At 51.0% G+C, this 17,418-nt stretch overlaps 1 protein-coding gene across 1 annotated transcript in view; it reads left to right on the top strand.

The window, feature by feature from the left end:
- tonsl (tonsoku-like, DNA repair protein) overlaps positions 1–8,755 on the top strand; it is a 74,730-nt gene extending 65,975 nt beyond the window's left edge. Inside the window, exons 21-25 of the mRNA XM_067969122.1 lie at positions 2,195–2,366; positions 4,513–4,688; positions 4,899–4,972; positions 5,778–5,911; positions 8,435–8,755. Of these exons, the coding sequence (XP_067825223.1) occupies positions 2,195–2,366; positions 4,513–4,688; positions 4,899–4,972; positions 5,778–5,911; positions 8,435–8,634 (756 nt within the window). The 3' untranslated portion in view covers positions 8,635–8,755. The remainder of the gene's footprint in view (positions 1–2,194; positions 2,367–4,512; positions 4,689–4,898; positions 4,973–5,777; positions 5,912–8,434) is intronic.
- Positions 8,756–17,418: the final 8,663 nt, after the last annotated feature.

The following is a 17,418-nucleotide window of genomic DNA, read 5'->3' as shown; positions in this document are numbered from 1 at the left end:
TTCACCACCGGCGCACGGTGGCTGCAGTGTGTACCATCTACAGGATGTACTGTAGCAACTCGCCAAGGCTTCTTCGACAGCACCTCCCAAACCCGCGACCTCTACCATCTAGAAGGACAAGGGCAGCAGGCGCATGGGAACAACACCACCTGCACGTTCCCCTCCAAGTCACACACCATCCCAACTTGGAAATATATCGCCGTTCCTTCATCGTCGCTGGGTCAAAATCCTGGAACTCCCTTCCTAACAGCACTGTGGGAGAACCTTCACCACACGGACTGCAGCGGTTCAAGGAGGCGGCTCACCACCACCTTTCTTGAGGGCAATTAGGGATGGGCAATAAATGCCGGCCTCGCCAGCGACGCCCACATCCCATGAACGAATTAAAAAAAAAAGAATCTGCAGCACAGAAACGGGCCATTCGGCCCATCTGGTCTATACCGGTGTTTATACTCCATACGAGCCTCCTCCCACTCTAATTACCTCTTCCCACCCTGGCCCCATTTTCCCTTCTCCCTCATGTATTTATAGAGAGGCTTGATGTATACATCAACACTCTCTGCTTCATGTGGCAACGAGTTCCACATTCTCACCACCCTCTGTAAAGAAATTCTTCCTAAATTCTTTATTTGATCTGTTAGCGACTACCTTATATTGATGCCCCCTTGTTCTGGACTCACCCACAAGTGGAAACAGAGTCCCCATATCCACCCTGTTGAAGCCCCCTCCTTTTGACAGACCCTGAGATTCCCCCCCCACTATGGGAGAGGAGACTGCTGCTCTCACCTGGTGTATTTGGTGGTTTCTGTGTCATTTGATGACACCTGTGCACCAGAGGAAGTGTTCCAGTGGATCCTGGGAAAGGTCAAGATCCGAGGAAAGACTGGAGCGACTAAGCTCGTCCTACTGGAGAGAAAGAGACCGCGGGGAGGCCGATACAGGCCTTCAAACTTGCGATAAATGTACGTGTGGTGGAAGGAAACCCGCTATTTAACCGGGGCAGCGAGTGGAAAGTTCACAAACCCTCACAGGATAGTGGAGATGTGGAACTGACTCCTAGACAAGGGAGATCATCCTCTGTCAACGGACACCTTCAAAAAGGAGCTGGATTGATATCTGGACTGAAGGGAGCTTGAGGGTTAGAGAGAGAGTCGCAACACAGCTTGATTTTATTCAGGGCACTTTGGGGAAGGAATCGAGTGCCCTTTAAAGTAAGGGATCAGCGGGAGATGATGGAGGGAGAGTTCATGATGGAATAAAGAAAGACCGATAATATTGATCACTCAGTGACCATCGTTGAGATTGAATCGATTCTGTTAAAAGTTTTAGAAGTTTCTTTATGGTAATAACACAAGGTATAATCTGGAAAAGCGAGGAAGACTTGTATTTATAAAGCACTTTTCACAACCTCAGGACATCCCAAAGCACTTTACAGCCAATAAAGTACTGTTGAAGTGTAGTCACTGTTGTAATGTAGGAAAAACAGCAGCCAATTTGCGCACAGCAAGATCCCACAAACAGCTTTGAGATAAATGACCAGATAATTTTTTTTTAGTGATGTTGGTTGGGGAATAAGTATTGAATAATCTTAGATGGAGTGCGGATGAAGCAGGGCTTTTTAAAATTTTGTTCATGGGATGTGGACGTCGCTGGTGAGGCCGGCATTTATTGCCCATCCCTAATTGCCCTTGAGAAGGTGGTAGTGAGCCGCCTTCTTGAACCGCTGCAGTCCGTGTGGTGAAGGGCCATTCCTCTCTCCGGGCTTTCTGTGTAGCTCACTGGTTTGGAGGCCACCCTGAAGGTAAACACAGGAACACGGGTGAGGCTGGGACCTCTACTGATTATCTGAAGATCATCGAGCAAACTCCAGGCTCCTGATGTAACCTTCCACTCTACACTAGTGAGCCCTGTATCAGGCAGATACATTGCCTGGGTCCCAGCAGGGCTGTAACCCTGGCATTCGATACAGTATTCCCTCAGCCCTCCTCTTGCCCCCATATTCACCTAGGTCTTTTTAACAGGGATAATCAGCATGGCCGGCTGGGGAGGAGAAAGCCATTACTTGGATGAGCAGGCTTTCAATGGAAAGTACCTGACGAGTTAATTTTGGGGGGGGGGGGGGGGGAATAGTCCTGAGACAGTGATGAGAATTATCTATGGAGTTCGAACAGTTTCTTTTTGTTTTGTGTTTCAGAGCCTGGAGGAGTTGAACCTGAGCCTCAATCCCTTGGGCAACAGCAGCTCTCAGTTCATTGCCTCGCTCATCAAATCCTGCCCCGTACTGAGCACGCTCAAACTCCAGGCCTGTGGGCTCACAGCCAAGTTCCTGCAGCATTACCGCCTTCTGCTGGCGGATGCCATGAAAGGTAAGGACTGAGATGTGTCCAGTTAAAGTGGGTTTACTGCTTGGGTTTAATCGTCTGTATCTGCCTGTATATGTGCCTCTTCCAAATGTGTGTATATGTCTCTACCTGTGTGTCTGTACATGTGCCTTTTCTATACTTGTGGGTGTGTATGTCTCTACCTGTGTATATGTGTGTGTGTGTACATGTGCCTCTTTAACAACAACTTGCATTTATATAACACCATTAATATAGTAAAAGGTCCCACGGCGACACCGAGCCACATAAGGAGATATTAGGACAGGTGACCAAAGGCTTGGTCAAAGAGGTAGGTTTTAAGGAGCGTCTTAAAAGAGAGAGAGGGGGAGAGGTTTAGGGAGGGAATTCCAGAGCTTAGAGCCTAGGCAGCTGAAGGCACGGCCGCCAATGGTGGAGCGATTAAAATCGGGGATGTGCAAAAGGCCAGAGTTGGAGGAGCGCAGAGATCTCGGGGGGTTGTAGGGCTGGAGGAGGTTACAGAGACAGGGAGGGGCGAGGCCAGGGAGGGATTTGAAAACAAGGATGAGAATTTTAAAATCGAGGTATTGCTGAACCAGGAGGTCAGCGAGCACAGGGGTGATGGATAAATGGGACTTGGTACGAATTCGGGTATGGGTAGCAGAGTTTTGGATGAGCTCAAGTTTAAGGTGTGTGTGTGTACGTGTGCTGGTATAACTATTAACAGAATTGTAATCATTTTTGGTGCATGCGTAGATGTGATTGGATTATGTACCAGTGGGCTCGCTGTGTGTAAATGTTCAGGTTTCCCTAAAAGAAGAGGGTGCAATTCCCTAGTAGTTATGGTATTCAGACCTGGCAACCCAGAGGTTGAGAGTTCAAACCCTGTGCGAAATCGAATTCAATAAATCTGTCTGGGAACAAGAAAATGGACCATGAATAGCTACTGTGAAACATCACTGGTTCACTCGTGTCCTTCAGGGAAGGGAGCCTATCACCTCCACCTGGTTTGGCCATCAAATGACACCAGTCCACACTGTGGCTGACTCTTAATGCCATCAGAGATATTAGGGATGGACAATAATCACCGCCGTGCCGGTGTCTGCGGCGGCCGCTGCCTTACCACGTCCCAAAGTTAAACACACACAACGGGTCGTACTGTTCAGTGGGGTTAACCACAGTCGATTGCACAGTTTGCCGGTCATTCAGCCCATTGGCTGCTGCTTCTTAATTGGACTATTTGTTCCTCTTTAGCCCCCCCCCCCCCCCCCCCCCCAGGCCACAATAATATGCATATTGCAAGGCCTTTAGGTTTCAGTTATGCTGAAGGGCACACACCCGAAACATTAATTTCTCTGTGGTAAGTCTTGCATTTATTCACCACCTCAGGACGTCCCAAAGTGCTTTACAGCCAATGAAGTACTTTTGACGTGTAGTCACTGTTGTAATGTAAGAAACACAGCAGCCAATTTGCACACAGCAAGATCCCACAAACAGCAATGTGATAAATGACCAGATAATCTGTTTTAGTGATGTTGGTTGAGGGATCAACATTGGCCCCAGGATAATGGGGAGAACTCCCCTGCTCTTCTTTGATGTAGTGCCGTGTGACCTTTTTAGTCCACTTGAGAGGGCAGACGGGTCCTTGGTTTAACGTCTCATCTGAAAGACAGCACCTCCAACAGTGCAGCACTCCCTCAGTACTGCACTGAAGTGTATCATGTGGTGGATTTTGTGCTCAAGTCTCTGGAGTGGGACTCAAACCCACGACCTTCTGACTCAGGCGGGAGTGCTGCCCACTGAGGCACGGCTGGCACCTGCTGCGGTGCCATACAGACTGGCAGGGTCCACGTGGGATCCCTGCTCTGTGCTCCCATAGCTGTTCTCTGTTGGGGAGACGGCGATTGGCGACACTATTGGGCCAAGATTCCCGCCCCTGCCCCCCCGCCCCCGTAAGTTCACGCAAGATTAGCCTCAGCTGTGATCTCTGCCCACGGTCGGGGGGGCCTGCACTCTCCGTGTCTGGGCTCACGCGTGATGAACGGGGTGAGGGGGGAGATGTATGAAAGGATGCCGTACCTGTGTGTGAGACTGTCCCCATTCCCCCCGTGGGTCAGAGCAGCCCTCATAGACTGGTGTCAGTGCCGTCGAACCTTCTCCTTCTTTCACACAGGCGCTGTGCATCTGAAGACACTCTGCTTGTCCCACAACGCTCTGGGCACGGTGGGAGTGGAGCTGATCCTGAGGAGCCTGCCTCACGACGTCCTGACTCACCTGGAGATCTCGTCGGTGGTCGGTACCCATGGCGACACGCCACTAATGGAGCACCTGGTCAGATACCTGTCACAGGTGAGCAGCTGGGAGTTCTGAGTGGAGACGGAGGGAGGGACATCTCTTGTTCACGTTGTATATTCTTGTTCAGCTTTGGACTGTCAATTTTATTGGGAGTCCTATAATTAAAAAGTTCTGGGGTGAAGAAAACTCTGATCAGTGTTCTGTGACCTTAACGGAATTATGTTTGTCTCCCCCTCACTTTTTTTGTTTGATGCCTGTGCCCAGAATGATTGCACTCTGACCCATCTTAACCTCTCCGGGAATCGCTTGACCGATGATTCTGTCTCGGATCTATCCAGGTACGATTCCCTTCGTGTTTCACTCCGGTTTTCTTCCCATTTTGAATATCCCCAAGTCTAAGAAGGACTGTTGATGATAAATGATACAGGAAAAATTTGCAGGGCTATGGGGGAAGAGCAACAGAGTGGGACTAATTGAATACCTCTTTCAAAGAGCCATTACAGGCAAGATGGGCCGAATGGCCGCCTCCTGTGCAGTAACGTTCTATGATTCTATCATAGCGGACGGACGTTTAACATGTCCATGTGACATTGCTCTGCCCACTCTTACCACCCGCGTCGAACACTCCCAGAGTCAGGTACAGGGTTAGATACAGAGTAAAGCTCCCTCTACACTGTCCCATCAAACACTCCCAGGGCAGGTACAGCACGGGTTAGATACAGAGTAAAGCTCCCTCTGCACTGTCCCATCAAACACTCCCAGGGCAGGTACAGCACGGGTTAGATACAGAGTAAAGCTCCCTCTGCACTGTCCCATCAAACACTCCCAGGGCAGGTACAGCACGGGTTAGATACAGAGTAAAGCTCCCTCTGCACTGTCCCATCAAACACTCCCAGGGCAGGTACAGCACGGGTTAGATACAGAGTAAAGCTCCCTCGACACTGTCCCATCAAACACTCCCAGGGCAGGTACAGCACGGGTTAGATACAGAGTAAAGCTCCCTCTACACTGTCCCATCAAACACTCCCAGGGCAGGTACAGCACGGGTTAGATACAGAGTAAAGCTCCCTGTACATTTGGCCGGTCTCCTTCCGTCCAATACAATTCCAGTAACATTGTGTGTCTTCATTTGATGCCCTGCAGGTGCCTGTTACTGTGTCCGTCCCTGGTGTCTCTGGACTTGTCGGCCAATTCTGGGATAACGACGGTGGGGGTGGAGATGCTGCTGGGCGCTGTGGGAGAGCGTAGCTGTGGGATGCAATACCTCAATGTTTCAGGTGGGTTGAGAGGGCATCGGACCGCTGATGCAGCCGTGGACCAGCTCGTGGTGTTTTTATGCTATAGGCCAGGGTGCAGTGCTCAACCGCTGCTCTGCTACCGCTGTCTGTCCGTCTGTCTGTCTCTCCACCTGCGGATCGCCGTCGGCCCAGTGCGTCCGGCTGGGAGTTTAGCGCTGTCCTGAGGTGGTAGCTCACCACCCATACCAGTGTGGGCACTGGACACCACCAGAGGCACAGAGTTCACACTCTGGTGGTTCGATTACTTGGGTCGGCACTGGTTGCAAAATGATCAGTCTGATTGGAGTCAGTGATAATGGAACAGGTGTCGGCCGTGGCTCACTGGGTCGCACTCTCACCTGAGTCAGAAGGTCATGGATTCAAGTCCCACTCCAGGGACTTGAGCACAAAATCCAGGCCAACACTCCAGTACAATAATGAGGGAGCGCCGCGCTGTCGGAGGGCCGGCGCTGAGGGAGCGCCGCGCTGTCGGAGGGCCGGCGCTGAGGGAGCGCCGCGCTGTCGGAGGGCCGGCGCTGAGGGAGCGCCGCGCTGTCGGAGGGCCGGCGCTGAGGGAGCGCCGCGCTGTCGGAGGGCCGGCGCTGAGGGAGCGCCGCGCTGTCGGAGGGCCAGCGCTGAGGGAGCGCCGCGCTGTCGGAGGGCCAGCGCTGAGGGAGCGCCGCTCCCTCAGTACCGACCCTCCGACAGTGCGGCGCTCCCTCAGTACCGACCCTCCGACAGTGCGGCGCTCCCTCAGTACCGACCCTCCGACAGTGCGGCGCTCCCTCAGTTCCGACCCTCCGACAGTGCGGCGCTCCCTCAGTACCGACCCTCCGACAGTGCGGCGCTCCCTCAGTACCGACCCTCCGACAGTGCGGCGCTCCCTCAGTACCGACCCTCCGACAGTGCGGCGCTCCCTCAGTACCGACCCTCCGACAGTGCGGCGCTCCCTCAGTACCGACCCTCCGACAGTGCGGCGCTCCCTCAGTACCGACCCTCCGACAGTGCGGCGCTCCCTCAGTACCGACCCTCCGACAGTGCGGCGCTCCCTCAGTACCGACCCTCCGACAGTGCGGCGCTCCCTCAGTACCGACCCTCCGACAGTGCGGCGCTCCCTCAGTACCGACCCTCCGACAGTGCGGCGCTCCCTCAGTACCGACCCTCCGACAGTGCGGCGCTCCCTCAGTACCGACCCTCCGACAGTGCGGCGTTCCCTCAGTACCGACCCAGCGATGCCCGAATCCCGAGAATGAATTTTTTAATAAAAACTTTGACTCAGAATCAGGAGATAGAAGTGTGACAAAGAAAAATGAAATGCAAATGTGCTGAAGGTGCCTGTGACTGACTCGGGGAGGATCCCTTAACCCGGGGTTTACTCCCCTCTGTGACTGACCCGGGGAGGATCCGTTAACCCGGGGTTTACTCCCCTCTGTGACTGACCCGAGGAGAATTCCTTAACCCGGGGTTTACTCCCCTCTGTGACTGACCCGGGGAGGATCCCTTAACCCGGGGTTTACTCCCCTCTGTGACTGACTCGGGGAGGATCCCTTAACCCGGGGTTTACTCCCCTCTGTGACTGACCCGAGGAGAATTCCTTAACCCGGGGTTTACTCCCCTCTGTGACTGACCCGGGGAGGATCCCTTAACCCGGGGTTTACTCCCCTCTGTGACTGACTCGGGGAGGATCCCTTAACCCGGGGTTTACTCCCCTCTGTGACTGACTCGGGGAGGATCCCTTAACCCGGGGTTTACTCCCCTCTGTGACTGACTCGGGGAGGATCCCTTAACCCGGGGTTTACTCCCCTCTGTGACTGACTCGGGGAGGATCCCTTAACCCGGGGTTTACTCCCCTCTGTGACTGACCCGGGGAGGATCCCTTAACCCGGGGTTTACTCCCCTCTGTGACTGACTCGGGGAGGATCCGTTAACCCGGGGTTTACTCCCCTCTGTGACTGACTCGGGGAGGATCCGTTAACCCGGGGTTTACTCCCCTCTGTGACTGACTCGGGGAGGATCCCTTAACCCGGGGTTTACTCCCCTCTGTGACTGACTCGGGGAGGATCCCTTAACCCGGGGTTTACTCCCCTCTGTGACTGACTCGGGGAGGATCCCTTAACCCGGGGTTTACTCCCCTCTGTGACTGACTCGGGGAGGATCCCTTAACCCGGGGTTTACTCCCCTCTGTGACTGACTCGGGGAGGATCCCTTAACCCGGGGTTTACTCCCCTCTGTGACTGACTCGGGGAGGATCCCTTAACCCGGGGTTTACTCCCCTCTGTGACTGACTCGGGGAGGATCCCTTAACCCGGGGTTTACTCCCCTCTGTGACTGACTCGGGGAGGATCCGTTAACCCGGGGTTTACTCCCCTCTGTGACTGACTCGGGGAGGATCCGTTAACCCGGGGTTTACTCCCCTCTGTGACTGACTCGGGGAGGATCCCTTAACCCGGGGTTTACTCCCCTCTGTGACTGACTCGGGGAGGCTCCGTTAACCCGGGGTTTACTCCCCTCTGTGTCTTTCAGGCTCCTCGGTCCATGGGCCGTCCAACGCGGAGGCCATGGCGACTAAGCTCATGGACCTGCGGCTCTGCAGTCGGCGGCTCAACAAGTTCGAGAAGGAGAGCCTCGTGAGCGCCTGGCGGGAGGAGGCAGGGCGCCAGGTCCTCAACGTCTCCCGTCTCCGCAAGTGTCTCGTCAGAGCTGTGCCAAACGGTGACTTTTAAAACGGCTCCTGCGCGTGCCTCCCACTCGTGCGCATCACTGTGTTTATATGTAACTAGCATCATTTTTTAACCAGAGTTGCACTTTGTAATTGCTTGTACAGTGTGTATTAAACCAGAGATATCCACAAGTCGTCCCTGTGACGTGATTCTCGCATGGCGCAGTAGCGATGGCGAGGTGCTCCGATTCACAGTTTCATCCGCCTCTGCCTCAGCTCAACAGCTGCTGAAACCCTCATCCGTACCTATGTTACCTCTAGACTGGACTATTCCAACGCTCTCCAGGCCGGCCTCCCATCTTCTACCCTCCATGAGCCTCAGCTCATCGAAAACTCTGCTGCCCGTATCCTAACTCACACCAAGCCCCGTTCACCCATCACCCCCCTGTGCTCGCTGACCTACAACGCCTCGATTTTAGAATTCTCATCCTTGTTTTCAAATCCCTCCATAGCCTCGCCCCCTCCCTATCTCTGTAACCTCCTCCAGCCCTACAACCCCCCGAGATCTCTGCGCTCCTCCAATTCTGGCCTCTTGCGCATCCCCGATTTTAATCATTCCACCATTGGCGGCCATGTCTTCAGCTACCTCAGCCCTAAGCTCTGGAATTCCCTCCCGAAACCTCTCCGCCTCTCTCTATATCTCTCTCCTTCAAACCTGCCTCTTTGACCAAGCTTTTGGTCACCTGTCCTAATATCTCCTTATGTGGCTCGGTGTTGAATTTTGTTTGAAAATCGCTCCTGTGAAGCTCCTTGGGACGTTTTACTACGTTAAAGGCGCAAGATAAATGCAAGTTGTTGTTTCGATTCACGGTTTCACCACCTACAGAGGCAGATTTAAGTGTGGATATTATACCGTGTTGTGGGCCTGTTCTGTGAGGTTGCGACTTGCCTTTGATCTCTGTAACCGAGATCGAGAGTCCATCACAAGTTCAGCGCCCCTACAGCAGTGAGGAAACCCGTCCCGAGTGGGGGAGATCCCACTCCCTCAGTGTGTGAATTGTCTCACCCACTCCACTGTCTGGGAGAGGTTGTCGTCTATGGTGAGAGAGCTGGAATAAAATCGCCTCCCAGTGATCGCTCCTCCGGCCTGTTCCAGTTCACTGCACCCTCCCTGTTTCACAATTTGAGCTTTGCTTTTAGTCGTAACCTCGAGAAGATATTTTAGGTTTCGATGTTTATTGTAACGGGGGGGGCGGGTCCTGGTGTTTGATCCTCCCCTTCAGGTATAACAGAAAACTCTGACTAAGAATGACACAGCACAAAAGGAGGCCTTTCAGCCCATCGTACCTGTGCTGGCTCTGTAATAGTAATCCAATTAGTCCCATTCCCCTGCTCTTTCCCCATAGCCCTGCAAATTTCTTCCTTTTCAAGTATTTATCCAATTCCCTTTTGAAAGTTATTATTGAATCTGCTTCCACCGCCCTTTCAGGCAGTGAATTCCAGATCATAACAACTCGCTGCGTAAAAAAAATTCTCCTCATGTCGCCTCTGGCTCTTTTGCCGATCACCTTAAATCTGTGTCCCCTGGTTACCGACCCTTCTGCCACTGGAAACAGTTTCTCCTTATTTACTCTGTGATTTTGAACCCCTCTATCAAACCTCCCCTTAACCGCCTCTTGTTCACTGCGATGAAAGAGGTGACTCCAGGCTGCCACTTCTGGCCGTAGAAATTCGGAATCGATCGCCTCCAGTGATGGACTCGGCATCCTGCACCTGACACGGGACAGCTCCTGTTCTCCAGGGCACTGTTTGCTGATGATTGACCAGTTGGTATGGCTCACTGGTGGACTCTGGAGGAGCAGACCTGCCTCTGGAGGATGGGACTATTCGGCACTGAAGGAGGCCATTCAGCCCCTCGAGCCAGTTCCGCCATTCAACTAGACTATGGTTGATCTGTATCTTAACTGCATTTACCTGCCTTGGTTCTGTAACCATTAAAGCCCGTGGGATTAAAGGGACAGTGGCACTGTGAGTACAAAATAGGCTTGGGGAGAGAAAGCAGAGAGTAGTGGTGAACGGTTGTTTTTCAGACTGGAGGGAAGTTTACAGTGGTGTTCCCCAGGGGTCAGTATTAGGACCACTGCTCTTTTTGATATATATTAATGAGCTGAACTTGGGTATAGAGGGTATAATTTCAAAGTTTGCAGATGACATGAAATTCGGAAATGTAGTCAACAATGCGGAGGATAGTAACAGACTTCAGGAGGACAGAGACAGACTGGTGAAATGGGCAGACACATGGCAGATGAGATTTAACGCAGAGAATTGTGATGTGACTCACTTCGGTAGGAAGAACGAGGAGAGGCAATATAAACTAAATGGTACAATTTTTTTTTAATCCATTCATGGGATGTGGGCGTCGCTGGCGAGGCCGGCATTTATTGCCCATCCCTAATTGCCCTTGAGAAGGTGGTGGTGAGCCGCCTTCTTGAACCGCTGCAGTCCGTGTGGTGAAGGTTCTCCCACAGTGCTATTAGGAAGGGAGTTCCAGGATTTTGACCCAGCGACAATGAAGGAACGGCGATATATTTCCAAGTCGGGATGGTGTGTGACCTGGAGGGCAACGTGCAGGTGGTGTTGTTCCTTAATTTAAAGGGGGTGCAGGAACAGAGACCTGGGGGTGCACATACACAAATCTTTGAATGTGGCAGGATAAGTTGAGAAGGCTGTTTTTTAAAAAAAAAGCATACAGGATCCTGGGCTTTATTAATAGAGGCATAGAGTACAAAAGCAAGGAAGTTATGCTAAACCTTTACAAAACACTGGGTTCGGCCTCAGCTGGAGTATTGAGTTCAATTCTGGGCACCGCACTTTAGATGTCAAGGCCTTAGAGAGGGTGCAGAAGAGATTTACTAGAATGGTCCCAGGGCTGAGGGACCTCAGTTATGTGGAGAGACTGGAGAAGCTGGAATTGTTCTCCTTAGAGCAGAGAAGGTTAAGGGGAGATTTGATCGAGGTGTTCAAAATCATGAACGGTTTTGATAGAGTAAATAAGGAGAAACTGTTTCCAGTGGGAGAAGGGTCGGTAACCAGAGGACACGGATTTAAGGTGATCGGCAAAAGAGCCAGAGGCGACATGAGGAAACATTTTTTTACGCAGCGAGTTGTTCTGATCTGGAATTCACTGCCTGAAAGGACGGTGGAAGCAGATTCAATAATAACTTTCAAAAGGGAATTAGATAAATACTTGAAGGGGAAAAATTAACAGGGTTATGGGGAAAGAGCAGGGGAGTGGGACTAATTGGATAGCTCTTTTAAAGAGCCAGCACAGGCACGATGGGCCGAATGGCCTCCTACTGTGCTGTACCTACTGTGACACCATGAATACCTTTGGCTAACAAAAATCTATAAATCTTAGTTTTGAAATTTTCAATTGACTCCCAGCCTCAACAACATTTTGAAGGTTGAGTTCCAGATTCCCACTCCCCTTTGTGTGAAGAAGTGCTTCCTGACATCACCCCTGAACGGCCCGGCTCTAATTTTAAGGTTCTGCCCCCTTGTTCTGGACTCTCCCTCCAGAGGAAATAGTTTCTCTCTATCGACCCTATCAAATCCTTCAATCATCTTAAACACCTCAATTAGATCACCCCTTAATCTTCTACACTCGAGGGAATACAAGCCTATTCTATACAACCTGTCCTCATAATTTAACCCTTTTAGCCCCGGTATCATTCTGGTGAATCTGCACTGCACCCCCTCCAAGGCCAATATATCCTTCCTGAGGTGCGGTGCCCAGAACTGAACGCAGTCTCTAAATGGGGTCTAACCAGAGCTTTATAGAACTAACATATCTTTCACCCCTTTGTATTCCAGCCCCCTTGAGAAGGCCAAACATCCCATTCTCCTTTTAAATTATTTTTTGCACCCGTCCACTAGGAACATAGGAACAGGAGTAGGCCATTCAGTCCCTCGTGCCAAGATCATGGCTGATCTGTGATCTAACTCCATATACCTGCCTTTGGCCCATATCCCTTAATACCTTTGGTTGCCAAAAAGCTATCTATCTCAGATTTAAATTTAGCAATTGAGCTAGTATCAATTGCTGTTTGCGGAAGAGAGTTCCAAACTTCTACCACCCTTTGTGTGTAGAAATGTTTTCTAATCTCGCTCCTGAAAGGTCTGGCTCTAATTTTTAGACTGTGCCCCCTACTCCTAGAATCCCCAACCAGCGGAAATAGTTTCTCTCTATCCACCCTATCCGTTCCCCTTAATATCTTATAAACTTCGATCAGATCACCCCTTAACCTTCGAAACTCTAGAGAATACAACCCCAATTTGTGTAATAGTTTTTAGTGATCTCTGTACCCGGACCCCTAAATGAAATGAAAGGTTGGGAGGGGCCCAAGAAGGTCGTGTGAGTGTGGAGGAACGGCAACCCCAACATAATGAGGGTCAATTAAAAGGAGAGGGAATGGTCAGAGATCAGGGCACTTGACTGGAAAATAGCCAATTTCAAAATAAATAAATAAAAACTGAACTAGCCCAGCAAAACTGCAAAGAGGAATTGGCAAATAAGACCGTTGACAAACGGTGGGAAATGCTCAAACAGGAGGCGGTTCGGGTACAGACGCCTCCATTAATAGTGTGAACATACCTTTCCCCTTCATGGCCTGTTGGCCCGTCGCCCACCCCATTTTCATCTCGTTGATTCCGACGGGATGAAAATGGAGCAGGTTCTACGACGGCAACTTGCTTTTTTATATGTGGGAAGATATCCATCCCAAGGCACTTCACAGAACTGTAATTGGACAGAAATTGACCCCGAGCCAAAGCAGGAGATATTAGGAGGGGTGATTAAAGCACTCTCCCACCGAGTCAGGAGGTCGTGGGTTCAAATCCCACACCAAAGACTTGAGCGCGGAATTCAGGCTGACGCTTCAATGCAATACCGAGGGAGCGCCGCGCCGTCGGGGGGCTCGGTACCGAGGGAGCGCCGCGCCGTCGGGGGGCTCGGTACCGAGGGAGCGCCGCGCCGTCGGAGGGCTCGGTACCGAGGGAGCGCCGCGCCGTCGGGGGGCTCGGTACCGAGGGAGCGCCGCGCCGTCGGGGGGCTCGGTACCGAGGGAGCGCCGCGCCGTCGGGGGGCTCGGTACCGAGGGAGCGCCGCGCCGTCGGGGGGCTCGGTACCGAGGGAGCGCCGCGCCGTCTGGGGGCTCGGTACCGAGGGAGCGCCGCGCCGTCGGGGGGCTCGGTACCGAGGGAGCGCCGCGCCGTCGGGGGGCTCGGTACCGAGGGAGCGCCGCGCCGTCGGGGGGCTCGGTACCGAGGGAGCGCCGCGCCGTCGGAGGGGGCAGTACCGAGGGAGCGCCGCGCCGTCGGAGGCGCTTTCTTTCAGATGAAATGTTAAACTGAGTCCCCGTCTGCCCCCTTGAATGGACGTAAAAGCTCCCACTGCACTATTTTGAAGAAGAACTGGGGAGTTCTCCCTGGTGTCCTGGGGCCAATATTTATCCCTCAACCAACATCACTGAGAAACAGATTATCTGGTCATTTATCGCTCTGCTGTTTGTGGGATCTTGCTGTGTGCAAATCGGCTGCCATTTTTCCTACATTACAACAGTGACTATACTTCATTGGCTGTGAAATACTTTGGGACATCCTGAGGTGGTGAAAGGCGCTGTAAGTCTTTATTCTGTATGTCTCCGCTATGTTACTTTGTAATCTCTCTGCTCTCACTTACTCAGCAGCTCTCTGTTCTTTTGCTTCGTGTCGCTATGGAGTACCTCAGGACATTTTTCACTGTTAAGGTCATAAATAAAGTGTTGCTGCTCTGTATCTCACTGTTGTGTTAATCTGTTTCTCCATTACTCTATCTCACTGTCTCTCTTATACTCTCCATTTCAGTGTCTCTGTGCTACGTAGAATCATAGAACAATACAGCAGAAAAGGAGGCCCTTCGGCCCATCATGCCTGTGCCGGCACTTTGAACAATATCCAATCAGTCCCATTCCCCTGCTCTTTCCCCAATAGCCCTGTAAATTTTTCCCCTTCAAGTATTTATCTAATTCCCTTTCAAATTATTATTGAATCTGCTTCCACCTCCCTTCTCGGCAGTGAATTCCAGATCATAACAACTCGCTGCGTAAACAAAATTCTCCTCATCTCTCCTCTGCTTCTTTTGCTGATCACCTTAAATCTGTGTCCTCTGGTTACCGACCCTTCTGCCACTGAAAACAGTTTCTCCTTTATTTATTCTATCAAAACCCGTCAGAATTTTGAACATCTCTATCAAATCTCCCCTTAACCTTCTCTTCTCATAGAGTCATAGAGTTATACAGCACGGATAGAGGCCCTTCGGCCCATCGTGTCCGCGCCGGCCATCAGCCCTGTCTACTCTAATCCCATATTCCAGCATTTGGTCCGTAGCCTTGTATGCTATGGCATTTCAAGTGCTCATCCAAATGCTTCTTGAATGTTGTGAGGGTTCCTGCCTCCACAACCCTCTCAGGCAGTGAGTTCCAGACTCCAACCACCCTCTGGGTGAAAAAGTTCTTTCTCAAATCCCCTCTAAACCTCCCGCCTTTTACCTTGAATCTATGTCCCCTTGTTATAGTACCCAAAGAGAACAACCCCAGCTTCTCCAGTCTCTCCACATAACTGAGGTCCCTCATCCCTGGGACCATTCTAGTAAATCTCTTCTGCACCCTCTCTAAGGCCCTGACATCTTTCCTAAAGTGCGGTGCCCAGAATTGAACACAATACTCCAGTTGTGGCCAAACCAGTGTTTTATAAAGGTTCAACATAACCTCCTTGCTTTTGTACTCTATGCCTCTATTTATAAAGCCCAGGATCCCGTCTGCTTTTTTAACCGCTTTCTCAACTTGTCCTGCCACCTTCAATGATTTGTATCCATACACCCCCAGGTCTCTCTGTTCCTGCACCCCCTTTTAAAATTGTACCCTTTAGTTTATCTTCCTACTGTGTAGGAACAGGAGTAGGCCATTAAGCCCCTCAGCCAAGCCATTCAGGAGAGAAGTTCGGAAACACTTCTTCACGCAAAGGGTGGTTGAAGTGTGGAACACTCTCCCACAAAAAGCAGTAGGTGCTCGCTCTAGCTCAATTAATAATCCTAAATCTGAGATCGATAGATTTTTGCGAACCGAGGGTATTAAGGGATATGGAGCCAAGGCGGGTGGATGGGTTAGGATACAGATCAGCCATGATGGCAGAACAGGCTTGAGGGGCTGAATGGCCTCTTCCTATTCCTATAGTCCTATGTTCCTACCTTCCTAATCTCTGATTTAAAATTATTAATTGAGCTAGCATCTACTGCTTTCTGTGGGAGAGAGTTCCACACTTTAATGTGTGTAAATATATAAATACACTGTTCTGTCTTAATCTGTATCTCTCTCTGTCTCTGCCTGCGTTGCTTGTCTCACTATCTGTCTCTGTTACTTTATATCTCCCTGTCTCTCTCGCTGTGTTACTTAGCACCTCTGTTACTCTATCAGTTTCTGTATCTCTGTCTCTGTTACTCCATATCTCACTATTTCTCCGTCTCTCACCGTGTTACTCTGTATCTCACTGTCTCTGTTTATTTTTCTCTGCCTCCATCTGTTTCTCCCTGTCGCTCTGTATCGTGATCATGATATGATTAGGGTTAACGTAGGTATGGAAAGAGACAAAGAAAAATTGACGGTGAAAATACCCAACTGGAAGAGAGCTCATTTTAGTGATTTGGGAAGGGATCGAGCACAGGTGGACTGGAAACAGAAACCAGTAAATGAGCAATGGCAGGTCCAACCGGTGAGGGAGAGGGTTCCTCTGGGGACTGCAGCCAGAGCCAAGACCACAGCACCATGGGTGGCTCAGCTGTACAAGGGGGAGGAGAAAGGTCAGGAGAGCACTAGTGATAGGGGATTCTATAGTTAGCGGAACAGACAGTTGTTTCTGCGGCCGCAGGCGTGATTCGAGGATGGTATGTTGCCTACCTGGTGCCAGGGTCAAGGATATCACTGAGCGGCTGCAGAACATTCTAGAGGGGGAGGGTGAACAACCGGAGGTCGTGGTCCATATCTGTACCAAGGACATAGGTAGGGAGAGGGATAACGTCCTGTAGGCAGATTTTAAGGATCTAAGAAATAGATTAAAAAGCAGGACCTCAAAGATAGTAATCTCCAGATTACTCCCAGTGCCATGCGCTAGTGAGAATAGAAATAGGAGGATAGAGCAGATGAATGGCTGGAGAGATGGTGCAGGAGGGAGGGCTTTAGATTCCTGGGGCATTGGGACCAGTTCTGGAGGAGGTGGGACCTGTACAGGCTGGACGGGTTGCACCTCAACAGGGCCAGGACCAATATCCTCGTGGGGAGGTTTGCTAGTGCTGTTGGGGAGGGTTTAAATTAGCTTGCCAGGGGGATGGGCACCTGAATGTAGATTCAGAAGGGAGAGAAGTAGAGCTGGAAATGGAAGGCAGAAAATTAGTGAGCAAGTTTGGAAGGCAGAGGAAACAAGGGTTAGAAACTAGACAACAAAGGAGTTTGGCAATGCTTAATAGTACATATCTCAATGCAAGGAGTCTAGTGAATAAGGCAGATGAGCTGAGGACACAGATAGACGTGTGGCAGTACGATATCTTAGCTATTACAGAAACATGGCTTAAAGAGGGGCAGGAATGGCAACTCAACATTCCTGGTTACAGGGTTTTCAGACGAGATAGGGGGATAAAAAAAGGAGGGAGGTGGCATATTGGTTAAAGAAACAATTACAGCTGTGAGGAGAGATGATATGTTATAAGGATCATCAAATAAGGGGGAACATTTAGGGAGCAGCGATCATAGTATCATAA

The sequence above is a fragment of the Heptranchias perlo genome, chromosome 2, assembly GCF_035084215.1.
Source record: "Heptranchias perlo isolate sHepPer1 chromosome 2, sHepPer1.hap1, whole genome shotgun sequence".
In the NCBI taxonomy this organism is placed as follows: Eukaryota; Metazoa; Chordata; class Chondrichthyes; order Hexanchiformes; family Hexanchidae; genus Heptranchias; species Heptranchias perlo.
The sequence above is the reverse complement of the archived record's forward strand: the minus strand, read 5'-3'. Positions and strand labels throughout refer to the sequence as shown.